Source organism: Prunus persica, chromosome G3 (genome assembly GCF_000346465.2).
Source record: "Prunus persica cultivar Lovell chromosome G3, Prunus_persica_NCBIv2, whole genome shotgun sequence".
NCBI classification, from domain to species: Eukaryota; Viridiplantae; Streptophyta; class Magnoliopsida; order Rosales; family Rosaceae; genus Prunus; species Prunus persica.
In genome coordinates this window covers 5,190,538-5,208,010 of record NC_034011.1, presented here as the reverse complement: position 1 = coordinate 5,208,010, position 17,473 = coordinate 5,190,538, and the positions used below count along the sequence as shown (strand labels likewise).

Here is a 17,473-nt window from a genome sequence, read left to right as displayed (position 1 = left end):
TCATGTTGTTCTATGTACGCTACTTTAATTTTATGAATAAATTCCATTTCTAAACAAAAATAATAATAAACACTCACACACACACATATGCCATTTCAAATGTTAAAATCTATCCACCCAAAAAAAAATTAGAACCAATTAATCTTAGTTAAATAGTAATATTTTTCTCCAAGGTCTTAGAAGACGTCTCAAATAAAAATTCTTAATTCCTCGTTAAAATAAAATTAAACATATGACCTATGAAAATAGTCTTCAGACGAAAAAGAAAATTACAACAATATAGGGTGCTTTTCAGTTAATATTTTGGCCACATTCAAGAAAACAACCTACTTCATTTGCCTGTAAAGTGGAAAAAGTGAGCCATGGCTCTGACCCAGAAAAATAAAAAAAAAAGATAAACAAAATTAACTGGGCTAACTTCCCAGAGAGGCAAGTAGTTCATATTAATGATTAATCTAACCATGAAATTTTTTAATATCCGACTGACCCAGCAGTTTTGACACATATCGCATATCACGGGACCAACTATAAAACTGTGTCAAGCATTCAACATCCCAGACAGCTTAACGCAGTTTGACTGAACCTAAGATTTGATCCAGAATGAGTTTTCAAAGACTAGGCTGAAATTAAACTACAACAACATGGACAGGACTCTATAACTCTGCTACAAAAGGGCTTAGGGACTGCCGGACTCTGAAACGACTTTGTTTTCTTCTCAAAAGGGTAAAGGACAGCAACTGGAACAAACTTACGACAGGAAATAGAACTTGCTGAGCATCAGCATGAGCCACCATTTCAATCATCAGAAGCCTTGGGAGAATTTTCAGGAGTCTTCATAGCCGTAGATGCCTTACCTTTATCTTTATGTGCTGTAACAGCAGTGCAAAATTCCTCAACTATAGAACCATCCTTGAATTTCAAAGCAAAGGTGGAAAGCCCATCCTTCTTTTCATCGATACTGTTCATGCAGGCAAATGTTACACCTTTCTTCTCCATATTTGTCAGCTTCATGTCTGGGTACAGACTAGCATTCAGAATTACCTTTCTAATTCCCTTGAGTCTCATAACAAGTCTCGCCTTTTCAGTCCCAGATTCAGATACATTGACTTTCAGATCTCCCTTACCACGTTCTTTCCAGCCTCCATCAATAAATTCAAATAACGCAGCATCAGCATTGAAAACCGCTTTCTCATTTTCTTCTCCAGTCTCAACCGCAACCTCTTGCATTGGTGGGAAACCACCACCATCACTCTTAGGTACAACTGGAGCCCCTGATGTACCAAATTTTGAAGAATTTCCATTATTCGAGAGACCAAGACCAGAAGGCTGATCATTATTTGATCCAAAGAGAGAACCAGAGCCAGTACCCAATGTGGAACCATCCTTTGAAATAAGCCCAAAGGAAAAGGTGGAAGTGGAAAACCCAGTTCCAGAAAGATTTGTGAAGGCATTTTGACTACTCGAAAGCTGTTGGAATGAGCTCAAAGAAGTACCTTCCGGACTTGGATCTACATTTTCGTTTTTGTTATCTTCGTTATCTTCATTTTCAGTCTTCTCCTCATTTTCAGTCTCACCCTCATTTGTCTTATTTTCTCCCACAGCTGGTTCATGTACAACCTCAGGTTCCGTTGCTTCACTTGAAACTTCAGTGTTCTCCTTCACAACATTCTCCTTATCAGCAGCTGATTCAGCACCAACCTGCTCAACCTTGCTTTCTGACTGCTTATTCTCCTCATCTGAAACCCTTATCTCACTGGCAGGTTGTGCAGCAGCTGTAACTTCAGCAGGGACTGCGCTTCCTTCTGTTGGAGGAACCAACTGTATACCAGCAAAAGGATTGGAAGTAGGACCAGATGCTGGCTGCTGGCGGCGAACCTTAACAATTCTTCGGGTTGCCAGCACCTCCTCACTGGCCCTCTTGAAAGTTCCAGTCTCTTGTTCAAGAGCATCTTCTTCGTCATCAAGGCCTGGGTTATCCCGAGAGAGTTCCCTTCCAGCAGCTCGCTTCTTAGAAGGTGGAAGGGCATTTTCCGAATCCGCCATTGAAAAATGAACCGAGAGAGTTAAATTAAAGAATCAGTCCCTCAACTGTTTGGAAAGCCAATATCTGCAAATCATTCAAAAATTATACTTTTTTGCAGAGCCAAGATAATCAGACAAACAAGGATGTTAAACTCATAGATTATTATTACTACCAAATGCAGAGAAAACTTAATAGGCAAATCCATGTGAGGGACAAACAGCACTGATTAACACAACCATGAGTTGCAGTACACCAAGTCTAATCAAAGAACCCTTCACATAATAAAGAATCTTCAATATGAACTATTAATGAAAAAGTCCGCAACTGTTTATCTCTGTCAGTCAGAAGAGATCTTCAAAAAATTCAACAGACCAGAAAATACAGGAAAAAAAAAGGGACACCAACTTACGTGTGACAAAGGTAAGGAAAGTTACATTCCATATCACCTAAAAAGTCGACCAAATTTGTCTTACAAAACATCAGAACCTTGATTCCACCCATAATGGACTATACAAAATGTGATTAGTTTTTCCATAAATTTAACTAAAAATATTACAAATAAGTAAGTACAAAACAATGCATTTTCTTATCCACTATTGTTCATCACATGCATAGACACAGAACAGAAAAAACAAATTGAAAGTTAATAAGTACACCAGAAAACATAAGAAAATACAGTACTTAACTGCTAGGAGAAGTCAAGAGTAGAACTAATAACAAGAATCTACACTGCTTAAATGAAAAATTATTGGGGTCGTTCTAAAAATAAAATAATAAATAAATAAAAGAGTTTGTTGAAAACCCTAAGTTCAATAGCACCAGTTGAGTGTGTTTCAGAATACCATGAACAACGATTGAAACTTCTATTTTATTTTCCGCCAGATTTTCTAATCTTTCACCAATTTCCTCAGGCACCAAAGGAGGGTTAACAGCTAAAACCCTACTTTCCCAGCAAATTCCGAAAAATTTAACGAACTGGGTCATCATGATTCAAAGAAAAAACTATTCAACCAAATCAAGAAAAGCACAAGCAACCTAAAAAAAAAAATAACCCAGAAAAAGATAAACAAGTTGCATAACCCACCAAAAAAATTAAAATTGAACCAAATATCATGAAAATATTAAACTATATAAGAAGCCCAAGATATTATTCAGTGACTGAGTTTCAAATAAAAAATGGAAACGAGAAATGGAGAATGGGCTTGGACTTACCGACAAGCAAAGAGCCGCAGACGCGGCAGCAGAAGCAGAACCTAGAGAGAGATCCAGAAATTAATGGCTGGTTTTTTGAAATTGTGCTCTTTTGGGTTTTGGGTTGCTTATGTAGAATGTAATTGAGAGATTGATTGGGAAAGATTTGGATATGGAAGAGTTTAAGGGTTTCTTCCCCTTTTTGATTGAGCTATGAAGGGGTTTTAATGGTGTGCGTACAGATACTAAAATGACGATACCATTTCTCACATATGGATTTATAGGATTTACATGTAATTTAGGTCATTTTGTGACACGTGGCGTTTAGGGTAGGAAAACCCATTGAAATTGGGCTTCCGGAAAATTCTGGCCCGGAATCAGCATGTCAAGTCAATGAAGCTCTAAAATTTATCCTCCTTGCTCTTTTTTTTTTTTTTTTTTTCCTCAAATTGAAAATTCCCAAAATCTGCAAACTATTAACTTCTGTTTACTTTCTACTAATCTACAACTCTCTTTACTAAGCGAGACTCCATCCATATCCCTACTAGTGGTTCTTTTTTTTTCTATTCTATAATTTGTTTGACAGCTTAAACCAGGCTCCATTTTAGAGAGTTTTCGGTCTTAATCAAGATAGGTCAGGGGCGCGTCAGAACGGTCGGTGACTGCTTAGTCTCATCCGAGAATCTCTTTGTATTGCTTTTTTTCAAAGAAAAAAAAAAGATAAAGTTGTCTAATAATGTGGCGTTCCTAGCATGATCCTATACAAAAACTTTCGAACGCCAAATTTCTTTTTCCTCTCATAGGTCGGACCTAAGTTATTTGTAAAAATCTTAGGAGTTATCTAATTTGGTAGCTACATCGCATTGATAAGCCTATTATGAGGGAGGTGAAGAAGTTATTTTAAATTTCTATTAATAATCATCGCAGATGAAAAACCAAATTGTTATTTCAAATTTACCTAATTTAGAATCATTCATGCACTGATTTTTTTTATTTTATTTGGAAGATCTTTGATATATTTATTTTTTTATTTATTTACTTTTAAAGTGAACCTTTGAGGACCAAGATGCTACAATCGCCGACAATTTTAAAAGAAAGTGAGCTATAAAGATTAAAATGCTGGTACAAAGTTCAGTTGCACTTTTCAAATTAATGGGCTCCACGTGCATGAAATTTAAACACGATTAAGGGAAAAAAAATTAATCAAATATCTTTCTGTTCTTTCTTCTTTTTCTTTTTCTTTTTTTCTTCTTCCTCGTGGGATTATTATGGCAACAAAAAGGTAGGTAAGCTAACCAACGTTGCGGCAAAGTTGGTGTAATGCTAAAAATGTATATACTCTTTATGAATAATACACGTTTACAATCAGTCGCATAAAAGAATTCAATTCCCAAAACACACAAAGAGTCAAGGGGAACCAAATATCTAAAATTTGATGAATGGAAAAGGGGGTGGACCTTATCCCTAGCTCAATTCTTTCTACATTCACAATGGCACAAGAAAATTGTATGATGGGAAGATGGCCTCAAAGAATATGTTAAAAGCTGCAATTGAAAGAGCAAACTAACTAAAGCTACCAAACTATATGTTGTGCCTCATGACAAACTATAACTTGGTTACAAGCCACACCACCGGGTATCAGAGACAACCGATCCATTACATCACCTCTTTGCCAGCCTCTTGCAGGAGACCTGTCAGCGGGAAAAAAAAAAAACGAAAAAGCCAATGGGAAACAGAAAAAGAGACCATCAAAATGACTGGGTATTGACTAGCACCAGTGCAATTATTGCTGAACATAACAGCTTTGTCATATGAATAGAGAGTTGCTTGGAATTCGGTCAGCCTTAAGAACTGTTTGCTTAAAGCAATTATATCATGACAGATGATAATATTATATACCAAATGGAACTGTTTTATTCTTACCCATCAGAAATAAAAACGGGTAGGGCACACAGGACATAAGACCATAAGAATGGTTTAGATGAATTATTTGTAGTACCAGATCTGAAGTTATTTTAGTGTCAATTTTTGTAACATGTATTTGCCATGTACAATTTAAAACAATCTTTCAGACACTTTTTTTCTTGATTAATGACAGTAATGAATTAATCCCCCCTCCTACAAAATAGCACTTTTATGTTCACTTTGGAACAGAAAAGTGCAGGGTGTCTGGCTTCTTAAATGCAAAAATGTGAGATTCAGTCTGTGTAATATGCCCGACCTAGCCTATTCATAGAGTGAGTTCATCTAGCAGAGAATTGAAAACTATGATTATACACCATCTGATTGCATGTTCCATTAATGAAGCTTTTCTTACCTCTGTAAAGGATCCATACAGCTGGACCAGCAGTCTTCGTCAGACCTAGTGACGTGGTGTAAGCACTGCAAACAGTAAAAGATGAAAGGATTAGGATGCAAAAAAAACAATCTGCCTAGAGAACTAAGCAAACACAAGCAAAGAAACAAATGCCTTTGTTCCCACTATTAAACTCCTCAGAGCATACAACAGCTAATAGAGAGACCAAAAATCCTCATATGGTTCTACCAGATTGCAAAAAGCAAAACCACCAAGTTTCAGCATATACAAGTTAATTATCAGAAAGGATGAGAAAAGAATGTTTCGAAGAAAGCCAATACTGCAATCAAACAAGCAGAAAGCCAATACTGCAATCAAACAAGCAGAAAGCCAATACTGCAATCAAACAAGCAGAAAGCCAAAACAGCAATAGAAAACAACTAAGCTACACAGAAGCATATGACAAAAAAAAAAAAGGCTCCACAAAATCCAATTTGTCTCTTGGTTTAAGTAGTAGATCACAGTTGTGCCTACTGCTTATTGGGGAGTTTTTGGTCTCTATACAACTCAGATGTTAGATTCTTTTCCTAGTCTTTCTCTTTGTATTTCCCCGAACACAAAGGACAGACACTTCTTTTTCGTTAAGTTTATCTTACTTAAGAACAAAAAAAACCTTAATGGCACCGCTTGCAATCAAATATTCAAAACTCGGTTGCAGTTATTCCACAGGGAATAACTAATTGCAACAATAACCATAACTAGAAAAATAAACACAGCTCACTGATATAATGCTGAGGCATTTCCCATATATGGAACACCCATTCGTCAGCATTAGCAGTAGATATTGTATGCACAATATTGATTAAAATTATTTAAAATCTCCAATAGATGTTAGTAGAGAAAGTGTTATAAGTAGTGAAATCAGAAAGTTGTCAGAATGGGAGTCAGAGATGGCACTTTAGAATCAATTAATCACCAGAGACAAAATTGGATTTTCACACTGGCCCAACCAATAGCTTTTTAGGCTGACGAGGTTCCTTCATTATTCGTACCCCACTCTTCGTCAGCCTCGTTACCATTAATGAGTACAGCACCATCCGTAGAATCAGCATCCACCACAACAGCCTCCTCCTGGCTCCCTTCTTCTCCATACTGTTCCTCGGCAGTCTGTTCCTCGGCAGTTTGTTCCCCGTTCTGTTCACCGTTCTGTTCAGAAACCTATAGATGGAACAGATCAAAAGGGCAAATGAAGCACAAGTGTTTAAAACCCAATTCATAAAATAAAAGCAAAGAGAGAGTTAACAATAATATGGTTTCACTTTACATCAATAAAAACAACATCAGCTTCACAAATACATCTAGAAGTTAGAAGACCTGACTTTGTATCAATCATACAGAACAAACATTAAACAAGGTTAACAAAAAGTAGTCAAACGTGTTGACTGCATAAAAGAGAAACAATATCCATTAGAAGACAGGCAGGAAATCTGCATATCTTATCATGCAAATATCAACCAGCCAAAACAAATTGTTCATGGGAAAGAAAACCTCCAACTAAAATAAAGTTGGCATCCATTGTATACCTCATGATTTGCTTCCCCATTTTCAAGAGGTTCCTCCTCATCCACTTGCAGGTTCCGGAAAGCCTCCACAAGGGTGATGTGTGCTTTATCAACATGGTTTACATACTCCTCTGCAGGAGGATAAACACCCCTAAAAAAAATCAAAAGAGAACAGTTAATAAAAAGCCATACAAAATCGATATAATAAACCATGACTAAGAGCAACTAACATCCTGAGGGAAAAGTTGTTAAGCCAAAAGAGAACATTTGATAGGAAGTTCTCGAGTTGTGCCAAGTCAAATGATAGTAGTTTACAGCTTGCAAGAACACATTCAACACATGTACAGACACACACAAACACACACAATGTGCAGAGGTACCTTTTCTCTGCAGCTCTAGATTCAACAGAAAGAGCAACTTGCCAATCGTCAAACAAATTAGGATACTCTTCAGGATCAGCCAAAGACTCAGCAGCTTTTGGATTAACCTGCAGGTAAACATTGAATCACAATAAAAGCTCCTACATTACTAGGAAAGGATAAATAAGTGCACGCACATATATGCACCCAATGCTTTTGCATATGTAAATAATTGCACTATGCATCTGTGCATGCATGTTTTCCTCTCCGTTTGTGTTGTATCTTCTAAGAAGAGTAGCAAAAGTCTATCTTCCCAGAAGTGTTAGTTTTCTCAAAGGTTTGCGATAAGACTTTCACAAGCTGAGTGGGCAGCAACGCAATGTATTATACTTTAGCATAACAGCACAACTATATGAAGTTATTGCCTTTTCGTGTGACTCCATTATTTAACATGGCACACTATATCAAAAACAGAAAGGATCGTAAAGAAATCACGGTAGAAAAACTGAATACTGTGAAAGACACATACAGAACAACAAGGAATAACAAATCAATCAAAGCCAAAAGATGCAACAAATCCACTATGGAGGAAGTTAATCAACATGGATGTTTGTGGAAATGAATTTTGAAAGCTGGAAACAATAAAACCGATTCTGGTGAAAGTTTCTAGAGATATGAGTTCTAAAATGAGTCAAGAGAACTTTTCTTTAACTTTGAAAAGTAAAATTGCCACCTGAAATTTCCTACAAAAAATATACACATAAAAGAGATTGTTGCCTATATATTTTCAATAGAAATGTTCAAAATTCTAAATAAATAAATATAAAAAACCTCAGTTGTATGCCACTGTGACTATGATAAGTGATATCTCTAACAGATAATATGAGACTGCCACATGGACAACCAGCCCATTATAACTATTGTACCTAACAAAACAATGCTATGAGTTTTCTATGCAAAGTTGTCATTTCTAAATTTCTTACATCAAATTAAGCCAAATAAGAAATTCAGGCATGAGATCGGAGTGTCTAAAATAAGACATGCACAGAAATGTCCTAAAATGTCACCTTGCTCAGGTCTTTTCTCCAAATAGCTACTATCTCTGAGACCTTGCCTGGAAGATAAGATCGAGCCATCAAAGCAGCTTCAGGTATCCGGTTGCTGCAAAGAGGATGCTCCATTAATCATTAATTTTAAAAAGCATGATTCGTGTAGTCATACTTCAATGAAACAAATAGGGAATTACCTTGCAACCAGCAACTCAAGGCACTCTTCCAATCGACCCAACATGAATAAACAAAGGAATGCAACATTGTTCTTCCCTTGTTCTTTAGCAAGGGTTGCGAGTTTTGCTATTCCTTCAGCATCCCCAAGAGAAGAATAGAGCAGTAATAAACCACTCAGGTCCATGGCATGCTTTAAACATTCCTCGGCCATGTCTAACTGCAACAATGTAATATAGACGAAGAGATTAAATCAATTCGATGGTTAAAGATACCAGGGGAAATATCAACAGGACGATAAATGTGGTTGTCGGTAAGGATTCAATATGTGTATCAAGTGAGTGAGAATAAATAAACAATATACCTTTCCAGTAGACATAGCTAATTCACCTAACTGCTTCCATTTAGACTCACTTTGCACCTCTGTGGCAATTTCCTGCAAGAAACAACGTGAATGAACACTTGGGAAATAACCACATCATTTATTATAAGACTACAAAATATATAAATCCTCAAGTAAACAGAACCTCCCAAGCTAGTTGTCTCCTTGGACTTACCTTTGCAATTTCTAATCTACCAAGCTGTATGGCTAGCTCAAATCTGTAATCAGGATCTGTGGCCACTTCAAGTGCTTCCTCTATCATACCCCGTGATTCCAAGAAACGAGCCACGCTACAAGTACAGAAAATTATCCATTAGGATATAAGGAATCATTCACTTATCAAACATTACTTTTCAATTTATGACCAATGAAAAACAGAATGGAATACAATATTCAACTTAAAAGAGAAATGTCATATAATATGGGGTTTTAATGTTCAATGGTCCGTGAACTTTGACCCGATTCACAATTTCCAAAATCGTTCCCGTGGTCCTTCAACTTTAGTTTTGTTAGGACAAATGGTCCTGCCGTCAGTTTTGTTAATTTTTTCTGTTAAATTTGAGCATGTGCATGGCACATGGTGTACTGTTGAGGGTCAAAATCGGAAATTGATTCACTCTGGGAGAAAAACCTCCCTGTCACAGGGGTTCCACAGTCAGCATCCCACATCAGATCTGAGGAATCTCTTCTTTTTTTTCCTTCAAATTTTATTATGTATTGGGGGATTTTGGAAAATTTAGAAATAGTGTGGCTGAGAGAGACACTGTTGGGTTCAGGATCTGTCGAGTGCGGTTCGGGGGAGAATACTTTCCGGTGTCACTTTCTCTCCTAAAGATCTGAGGAATCTCTCTCCATAATGAGCCATTCCATTATCACTTTTTCATCTTCAATTTAAATATATTAGGGAAAGAAAGGGGAGAAATCAATAGGTGATGAAGGAGTGACTGAAGAGAGAGTAACGGAGTTGCATATTTTTTACGAACTGAAAAACAAGAATGGAAGAGAGGGATGGATGCTGGAGAGAGAAGAGAAAGAAAATGGGTGCAGAAATTAAAAATAATACAAAAATACCATTTTGCCCCTGCATTTAACATAAAAGATAACAAAATTGACGGCAGGACCATTTGTCCTAACGAAAGTGAGGTTGAAGGACCACGGGAACGATTTTGAAAATTGAGGGACCAAAATGCAAATCAGGTCAAAGTTGAGGGACCATTAGACCCAAAACCCTTATAATATGTTAAGATCCCCAATTTGAAATGAGACTTTTGCATTGAAATTTGAAACTAAATAAATAAAAATTCAACAGAAGTATATTGAAGTCCAATATAATCAGCATAGGGAAAGAAACAGTACAGATATGGTAAATTTGTCTATAAAAAACTTTTCCAAAGATCAGCAAAGCATATTACTATTAAATTCAATAGCAGCAGGTGGAGGGCAAATTTGTGGTATCAGAAGCACCAAGTGACAATTTAGAAACCTTAAATTAAAATTATACAACTGTAAAGAATTTAATAAAGAAATTATTTCCATATGCTTCTAGGTGACCCGTTTTGTAAAATTCTTTATGCTCCTAGGGAAATAATTTCTCGTCGGTGTGTCGACTCACTTTCCCCCGTGTCCTATTTTCAAATTTACATGGTGAGTGGGAAGATAAGGTGGGTGGGGAAATAGGACACGGGGGTGGAAATAGCCAGATACACCATATTGCACCAGAAATAAAGGGCAATTTGATCTCATTATGCCAAATTCAGAAACTAATAGGTACCTGTTATGATGCTCTTTAGGAATTGAAGGTAAAACTTCATTCGCCCTTTCAAGGTCTCCACGCATCACAAGAGTCTTATATTCGATCAAACTCAGAAGTAGTGTGTACCCTATCACACTGCAAATGTAAAATTAAAACAAAGACACATGTAAGTTGCTAAATGATGAAGATAACCGTCATGACTTCCAATAACACAAACCAAAAGTACACTTACTTGAACTCTTTGTCTATCAGATACACCCGACTTTGATTGGCAAGATAACCCAACAAGTACATTGGTCGGTCTAAATGGAACATTGTGGTTACCTAAAATAAGAGTCAAAATTTATTCACCTTGGTGCAAATATTAAATCTTTGCGACTCCATGAGGATATAAATGACACTTGCAGACCCACAATGAACAGTACACAATACCTCGCCACCAACACAGTAATTAAGCCTCCAGGCGGAGTTGTTGTAAATGAAACAATCCCCAACCCATAAACCAGTCCTGACACGTTCATTCATTTCATGAAGAAGCTCAAATGCATCTTCAACACCTTGTTCATCTACAGGTCTTCCACTATCTAAATAAGAAGAGACTATGTCCCGCTGCACCATTATCATATGAAATCACATAAAGATGAATGATGAGAGCTTAAGAAACAATGGGGGAAAGAAGAATCCAACTAGTGAAGAAGCTTACATTGTACTTCAGAATATAGAACGAGGTGTCACTGGCAATAGCCACTAAATCACCACTATCAGCCCAATAGAGATTCTGACATTTTCAAAAGAAAGTTGAATTAAAGAAAAATGAAAATAGCAATTATAAGGCTATTTAATGGAGGTGGGGACTCACTTTCACATTTACATCAATTCGCCGAATCAACCTGCATTCAGCCCAATCATAAAAACATATGAAATCATTTGAGCACATCGCCAATAAAGTTCCCCCATGAATATGTTCAGCCGAAAATGTAGGTCGAATACTCCTCTTCTCCTGAAATATGACACTTCCATTAAAATAAACTCATGTCCTCTAACAGGAAGTTTTTAACATCTAGAATCTAGTAATGGATCTAAAACCCCGGAAGAACTATAACTAAGATGCCGAAAATGTAGGTCGAATACTCCTCTTCTCCTGAAATATGACACTTCCATTAAAATAAACTCATGTCCTCTAACAGGAAGTTTTTAACATCTAGAATCTAGTAATGGATCTAAAACCCCGGAAGAACTATAACTAAGATGCTGAAATTAATGTAGCGTTAACAGTACAAAGAAATTGCAAGTGGCACAGAATTGACAGCTAGCATTAATATATTCGAGCAGAACATTTTGATATAACAAAGACCGGAAAAAGGAAAAAAAAAAAGAAGCCAACCCCAATATGTTGTCCTTTAACAAATAAGACTAAGAAAAATGAAACCAATTTCCAGCAGGAAACTACTTTTGTTCTGTATTGAACTTTTACCATGAAGACTAAAATACTGTAGGGGTCAATAAACCAAAAAATAAACAAACCTGGAAGTTTTTGGTGAAAATCTTAATCTTAGATGTGCTCTCTCTAACAGCATATTCTCCATCAGATGACCAAGCAAATTCCAAAGCAGAACCAAATGACCGATTTCTCCAGGCCAAAGCAGTATATATAATGTACTCTCCATCTCCACAAACAACAACAAACCTCCCATTGGGATTATGCTTTAAGCTCTGTAAACAAAAATTGATCAGGAAGAAATCAGCCAATGTATGTAAAGCAGACCCACACAATTATTAAAGCGAAGTCTACATCCTATAGACATGTTTTACACCTCAATGCTTTTTTAATCTGCAAATGAATAATCCCAGAGACAAATATTAGTGGAAACAGGACCCATTTCTCTATAAAATTCTTTGGACTCCTCAAATAATTCAATTACAGTGTCCATCCACAGCTAAACACAAATCTTTCTCATTGACTACTAAAATCTTTACTTCTCTTATAACAAGAATAAGAAATCACTTTATCTGAAGCAAATTGGAGGATAATTAAAAAGAAGAATCAAAGAGCCAGACCTGAGGGTAAAGATCACATGTACCCAACTCCTTAACGGCCAAAGGCAATCTCTCTCCATCAGTAACCTACGTAGCAAAGCAAACATAAAACGACTGATGTAAACAAACAAAGAGGAAGAGGAGTTAGGCAAAGGAAACGAGTCAATCTGAATGAGGTCATACCTCAAAATCAGCTCCCACACTCTTAATGTTCACGGTTTGAATTTCATTATGCTTAGCCCAAATGATCTTTCCACTATTGTCCATACTTGCAACAGGTACTTCACGCCCAAGTTTTACCATAATGGTTCCTTCATCGTACCCAATTACAACCCTGCACAAGTTGATGAGAATAAGAAAAACATCTTAGGTACAGTTTATTTTATAGGACATCACAAATGCAGCTTTGAAACATACTCCACAACTTAACTGAATCCATTTTCCCACAAACTTGTCATGATGTCTGATTCTCAAGGAAATTAACAACCCAAGACTTAATTGTAAGGAGACAAAAGATGCACTTTTTTCATGAATGCAAGCAAATCTATATATATATATATATATATATATATATATATATTACTTCACAGTAAATTGACAGAGTTCAAGAAGAAGGTTATGTATTTATGAATTTAGAACAGCTTGACATAGTTCTAATATCTATCGGTAAATTGCATTGAATAGAGAAATGCAAAGAATGTTTAAGGTGCAAAGAGAACTATAAAACTCACCGCCTTGAACTCTTCATGTATCCAATAGCCCAAACTCTTTCAAGCCCATAATTCAATGTGTTCTCAAGCCTGTAGATGCCCACACAATTATCCAAGGCCTCAATATTCGATGATTTGAAAATAGAGAAAATAATTCTAAAATATACATTTAAAAGTAAAATAAATTTCAAAAACAAAATTGTAAGAACCAAAAAAAAAATTGAACGACTACCCAAAAGATATAACATCCTAGGACGAAGATGCAGAAAACAGCACAGTAATTACCTGTAAGTAGTTGAATGCCATATTCGAACTGTTCCATCCTCAGACCCTGTTATTATTATAGGAAGTTCAGGATGAAAACATACAGCAGAAACATTGTGTGTATGGCCGTCAAGTGTCTGGACACAACTTTTGGTTTGATAGTCCCACACCTGCTTGCACAGGATTATGAGTGAATTTTTCCAAATCACCACAGATATATAATCAAAAAAAATTTGAAGAAAAAGGATAACTTAAGGGAGACCTTAGCAGTGTGATCATCAGAACCAGTAATTAGATAAGGCTTATCACCACCCGTAAAGTAATCAACACAATTTACTCCTTTCTGATGGGCATCCAATGTAAAATTTGGGTCTGGGGAACCTAGATTCCAAATCTGGGGAAAAACAAAAAACCAGTAGCACAGTTAGCACCATTACACAAAAAGTGTTGTATGCAAGAAATCCCCCAGAACATGCCATGTATACCTTTATGGTGCGATCAAGAGATGCACTTGCGAATGTGTTGGTATCTTTTGGATTAAATGTCACTTGCATGACATAATGGGAATGTCCTTCAAATATCTGCGTGCAAACCCAACCCTTGTCCCAATCCCAGAGCTTGATAAGCATATCATCAGATGATGATAGCACATATGGGAGTGTTGGATGGACAGCAACACACCTAATGTAGTCTGTATGTGCCTCAAATACTTTAACTTTATCCATTGTATTGTAATTGTATACACGAATGAACATGTCATCAGCTCCAGCAACAACCCATTGCTTGCGTGCGATAAATTTGGCTGACCTAACTGCAGACCAATGACTTAGACATTAAAGCATGATAATTATCTTATTGGGGAAAATGCCAGAAAGAAATGTCTATCACGCATAAAAGAAATGCAAACAGGTAAAGTAGCATCTCATAAAATACCTGGTAACTCTGTGACCTCAAAAGATTTAGCCATGGTCTGAAACAGTAACAAGAAGATTCAAGTTATCATATGCTTACTCTAACCATTTAAAGAACCTAAAATTTCAAAGCTAGCTATAAGTTTAAGACAACTCTCAGAGGAAGGAACACCAAATATTTGTCTTTCTTTGATAGCATCACATAGTTAACTGTAAGGATTCAGCAGACCGAAAGACACCCAGCCGAAGAGAAGAACAATGACAAACCCAGTCTTATCATCACTCAGGGTTAAAAAGCTATATTAGAAAACGTTATTATTTTGTATATTTGTATTATTATGCCAATCAAAGCATTCTATAAGTTGAACATCCACCCTACTGGGTGTCAATAAGAATTTTTCGAAATAAAATTAAAATATAAGTTATGTATAGCTTTAGAGAGAAGATTTGTCAAATGAACATAAGCATAAATTGACAGTAGCCATCTATGCTCAATGTCTAAGAGTACATCTGATCAGAAAGAGAAAAAAAGAATTCCATTGTACACAAATCCTGTCTTTGGACAGTCAATCAGTAAATCACTAATTGCTTCCTCGCCCTTAGTTAGGGTTTGTTTCATCTAATCAGTTAATAAATTTGTTACAAGTGAGGTCCTCTTTGTATCTAAAGTGATCAAGGCTTCAGTACAGTGGCTTAAATTTAGCAAAAAACCTCATACATTATCTTCTGGTTGTACAAGTTCCATCACTTCACTTCTAGCTCTTTCACTTTGGACCAAAAGACTTGTTTTTATCATGTCTTAACAAATGAAGCTAGCCATACAGTCCACAGAGTTCAATTGTCATAGTGCAACAATGCCTCACAAGATAGTTGCACATATCAGTAAATGTTAAGATCAAATTTTGCACGTAGTTAGCAATGGATCATAGTTATAACAATATAAAAAGAGTCATCATGATCATCATTCAATTACTTGATATCCAAACAGCAAAGATGGCTTTTATCAAAAGGCACCATATATTTCCCTCCATTTTCAGAAATGATTTCAGTACTACTTGGTTGTGGAAATGCTACTTGTAGTATTATATAGATCATACCTGTGTCTGGTAGTTCCAAATACACACAGTTCCTGAATATAAACTCGCCAAAATCCTGCAGTATAAGTGTCATTCAACAAATTAGTAATTCATCAAGCTTTCTCCATCATTTTCAGAGATACAATCTCATTGTTACTAATAATATGTGGTAAACCACAAAAAATACAGTTGCACCAAAACAACTTGGATCCTATCCTAACTAAGTGGCAAGAGAACCAAAGTGCTTTCCCCACTTCTAATGCAATTTTTTACTATAATTAGTCTTTTTATACAATTACCTAATAAGACAAGGCTTGAAATTTGAAAAAATAAAAAAAAGAATAAGAATCCCTATTGCAGCCATGTCACCCCATCCAATGGGTGCTGCCTCCTGCAAAATGTAGCCATATCCTTTGTCTGACACTGCTACCTCAATAACTAACCATCAATTGCGTAGCTTATCATTTCACCAATTCTCTAGGATGCTATCCTAATTTGAGTACCAAGTGCATTCCCAGATTAAAAGTTTACAAAGAAAAAAGAAATATGACAGACATCAGGAAGAGGAGCTGGGATGCATGGCATTGCTCAAATTACATTTTTATGAACAATTTTAACGGAATACTAATAAGCAAGACTAGTGAAATGAAAGTAATGCATTTACCATGGCTCTGTTGGATGTAGATCCACAGATTTTACTCTCTCTGATCTTTGAGCAAGTTTTCTCTGAACCAGAAGATTAGAATTAGACTACTTGTCACACAATTCAGGATATAACTATTAAGATCGAGATCTGATCCACATAGAGAAGATAGATTAAAGGAATTCAATAAAACGCACCTTGATTTCCAGTCTGAGAGGCTGTTAATACATTGAAAAAGCAAAGAAAACCAATCAGTGCCAAATTGATACACCAAATCTTAAATTAATTTATTTACTAGGATTTCTTTTTGGATAGAGAAAGTAGATAACTGAGAATCGAAATTTGATCATATTGAACAGAAGATCTCGACGAAATTCACGTTATGCTCAGTTTGGTTGCGAAAAAAGGAAATAAAAATAAGATGGAAATTAAGAAAACATCGAATTCCAAGCAACCAAACAAAGCCTAATACATTGCAACACCCTCACTGAAATTGATGCATTTAGTCAAGCAATGAGAGATTGGCACCAAATCAAAACGGATTTGAATCAGATCTAAGATGCAGCCTAATGTGACAACGTTCAGGGAAGCCGGAAGAGATCAGAGACTCACCATTTTCGCAGAGCTCCGGCCAAGATCACAGTCAGAGAAACCCTAGCGATCCAGGTGATCCGAGCACAGAGAGAGAAGAAGAAGAAGAAGAGAGGGAGGGGAGGGAGAGAGATTTTGGTCTTTTGCATATGGAGAGAGCTCTCTTTCTGTAAATACGACGAGATCAAGCAAAGCTTTGCGGTTAAGTGAGTAATTTTACGATAGTGCCATTGGTGGGGCAAAGCCGGTTCTTGGTGTCAGATCGTACAGTTTCTGATGATGTTGGGACGTGGATTGATGAACGGTGGAGATTTGTCGATTGGTAGCTCTTTTGGTGTGAAATGTGAACAATGTGGTGTCATCTGTGCCGTTGACGTGGATTCCATGCTGGCACATATGGGCTTACCGTCTCGAAAATAGGAAAATGATTAAAATTCATTAGGCGTACGGCC

The 17,473-nt window shown here is 36.5% G+C and overlaps 2 protein-coding genes across 5 annotated transcripts; both read right to left on the bottom strand.

Annotated features, from left to right (window-relative positions):
• On the bottom strand, window positions 396–3,545 carry LOC18783708 (nuclear pore complex protein NUP50A). The gene is made up of 2 exons (XM_007215388.2): window positions 3,236–3,545; window positions 396–2,107 (listed from the first exon to the last, which is right to left on the bottom strand). Exon 2 carries the CDS (start codon window positions 2,041–2,043, stop codon window positions 796–798), a length of 1,248 nt encoding a protein of 415 aa, XP_007215450.1. The 5' UTR covers window positions 2,044–2,107; window positions 3,236–3,545; the 3' UTR covers window positions 396–795.
• Window positions 4,527–17,189, bottom strand: LOC18784083 (coatomer subunit beta'-2). 4 transcript variants are annotated; one of them, XR_002270997.1, is made up of 26 exons: window positions 17,043–17,188; window positions 16,628–16,648; window positions 16,452–16,513; window positions 15,809–15,863; window positions 14,734–14,770; window positions 14,286–14,611; window positions 14,063–14,194; window positions 13,822–13,970; window positions 13,558–13,626; window positions 13,010–13,160; window positions 12,848–12,913; window positions 12,314–12,502; window positions 11,649–11,789; window positions 11,493–11,567; window positions 11,222–11,398; window positions 11,022–11,113; window positions 10,808–10,924; window positions 9,212–9,326; window positions 9,019–9,090; window positions 8,678–8,874; window positions 8,499–8,592; window positions 7,453–7,559; window positions 7,094–7,223; window positions 6,487–6,728; window positions 5,532–5,596; window positions 4,527–4,905 (listed from the first exon to the last, which is right to left on the bottom strand). XR_002270997.1 is itself a non-coding variant. In XM_020561149.1 (26 exons), exons 1-25 carry the CDS (start codon window positions 17,043–17,045, stop codon window positions 5,577–5,579), a joined length of 2,739 nt encoding a protein of 912 aa, XP_020416738.1. In that variant the 5' UTR covers window positions 17,046–17,189; the 3' UTR covers window positions 4,527–4,905; window positions 5,532–5,576. The 4 variants fall into 4 exon arrangements, 2 of the variants coding, with proteins under 2 accessions (XP_020416738.1, XP_007217067.1); XR_002270998.1 differs by having other exon boundaries at window positions 6,521–6,728; XM_020561149.1 differs by having other exon boundaries at window positions 6,587–6,728; window positions 17,043–17,189.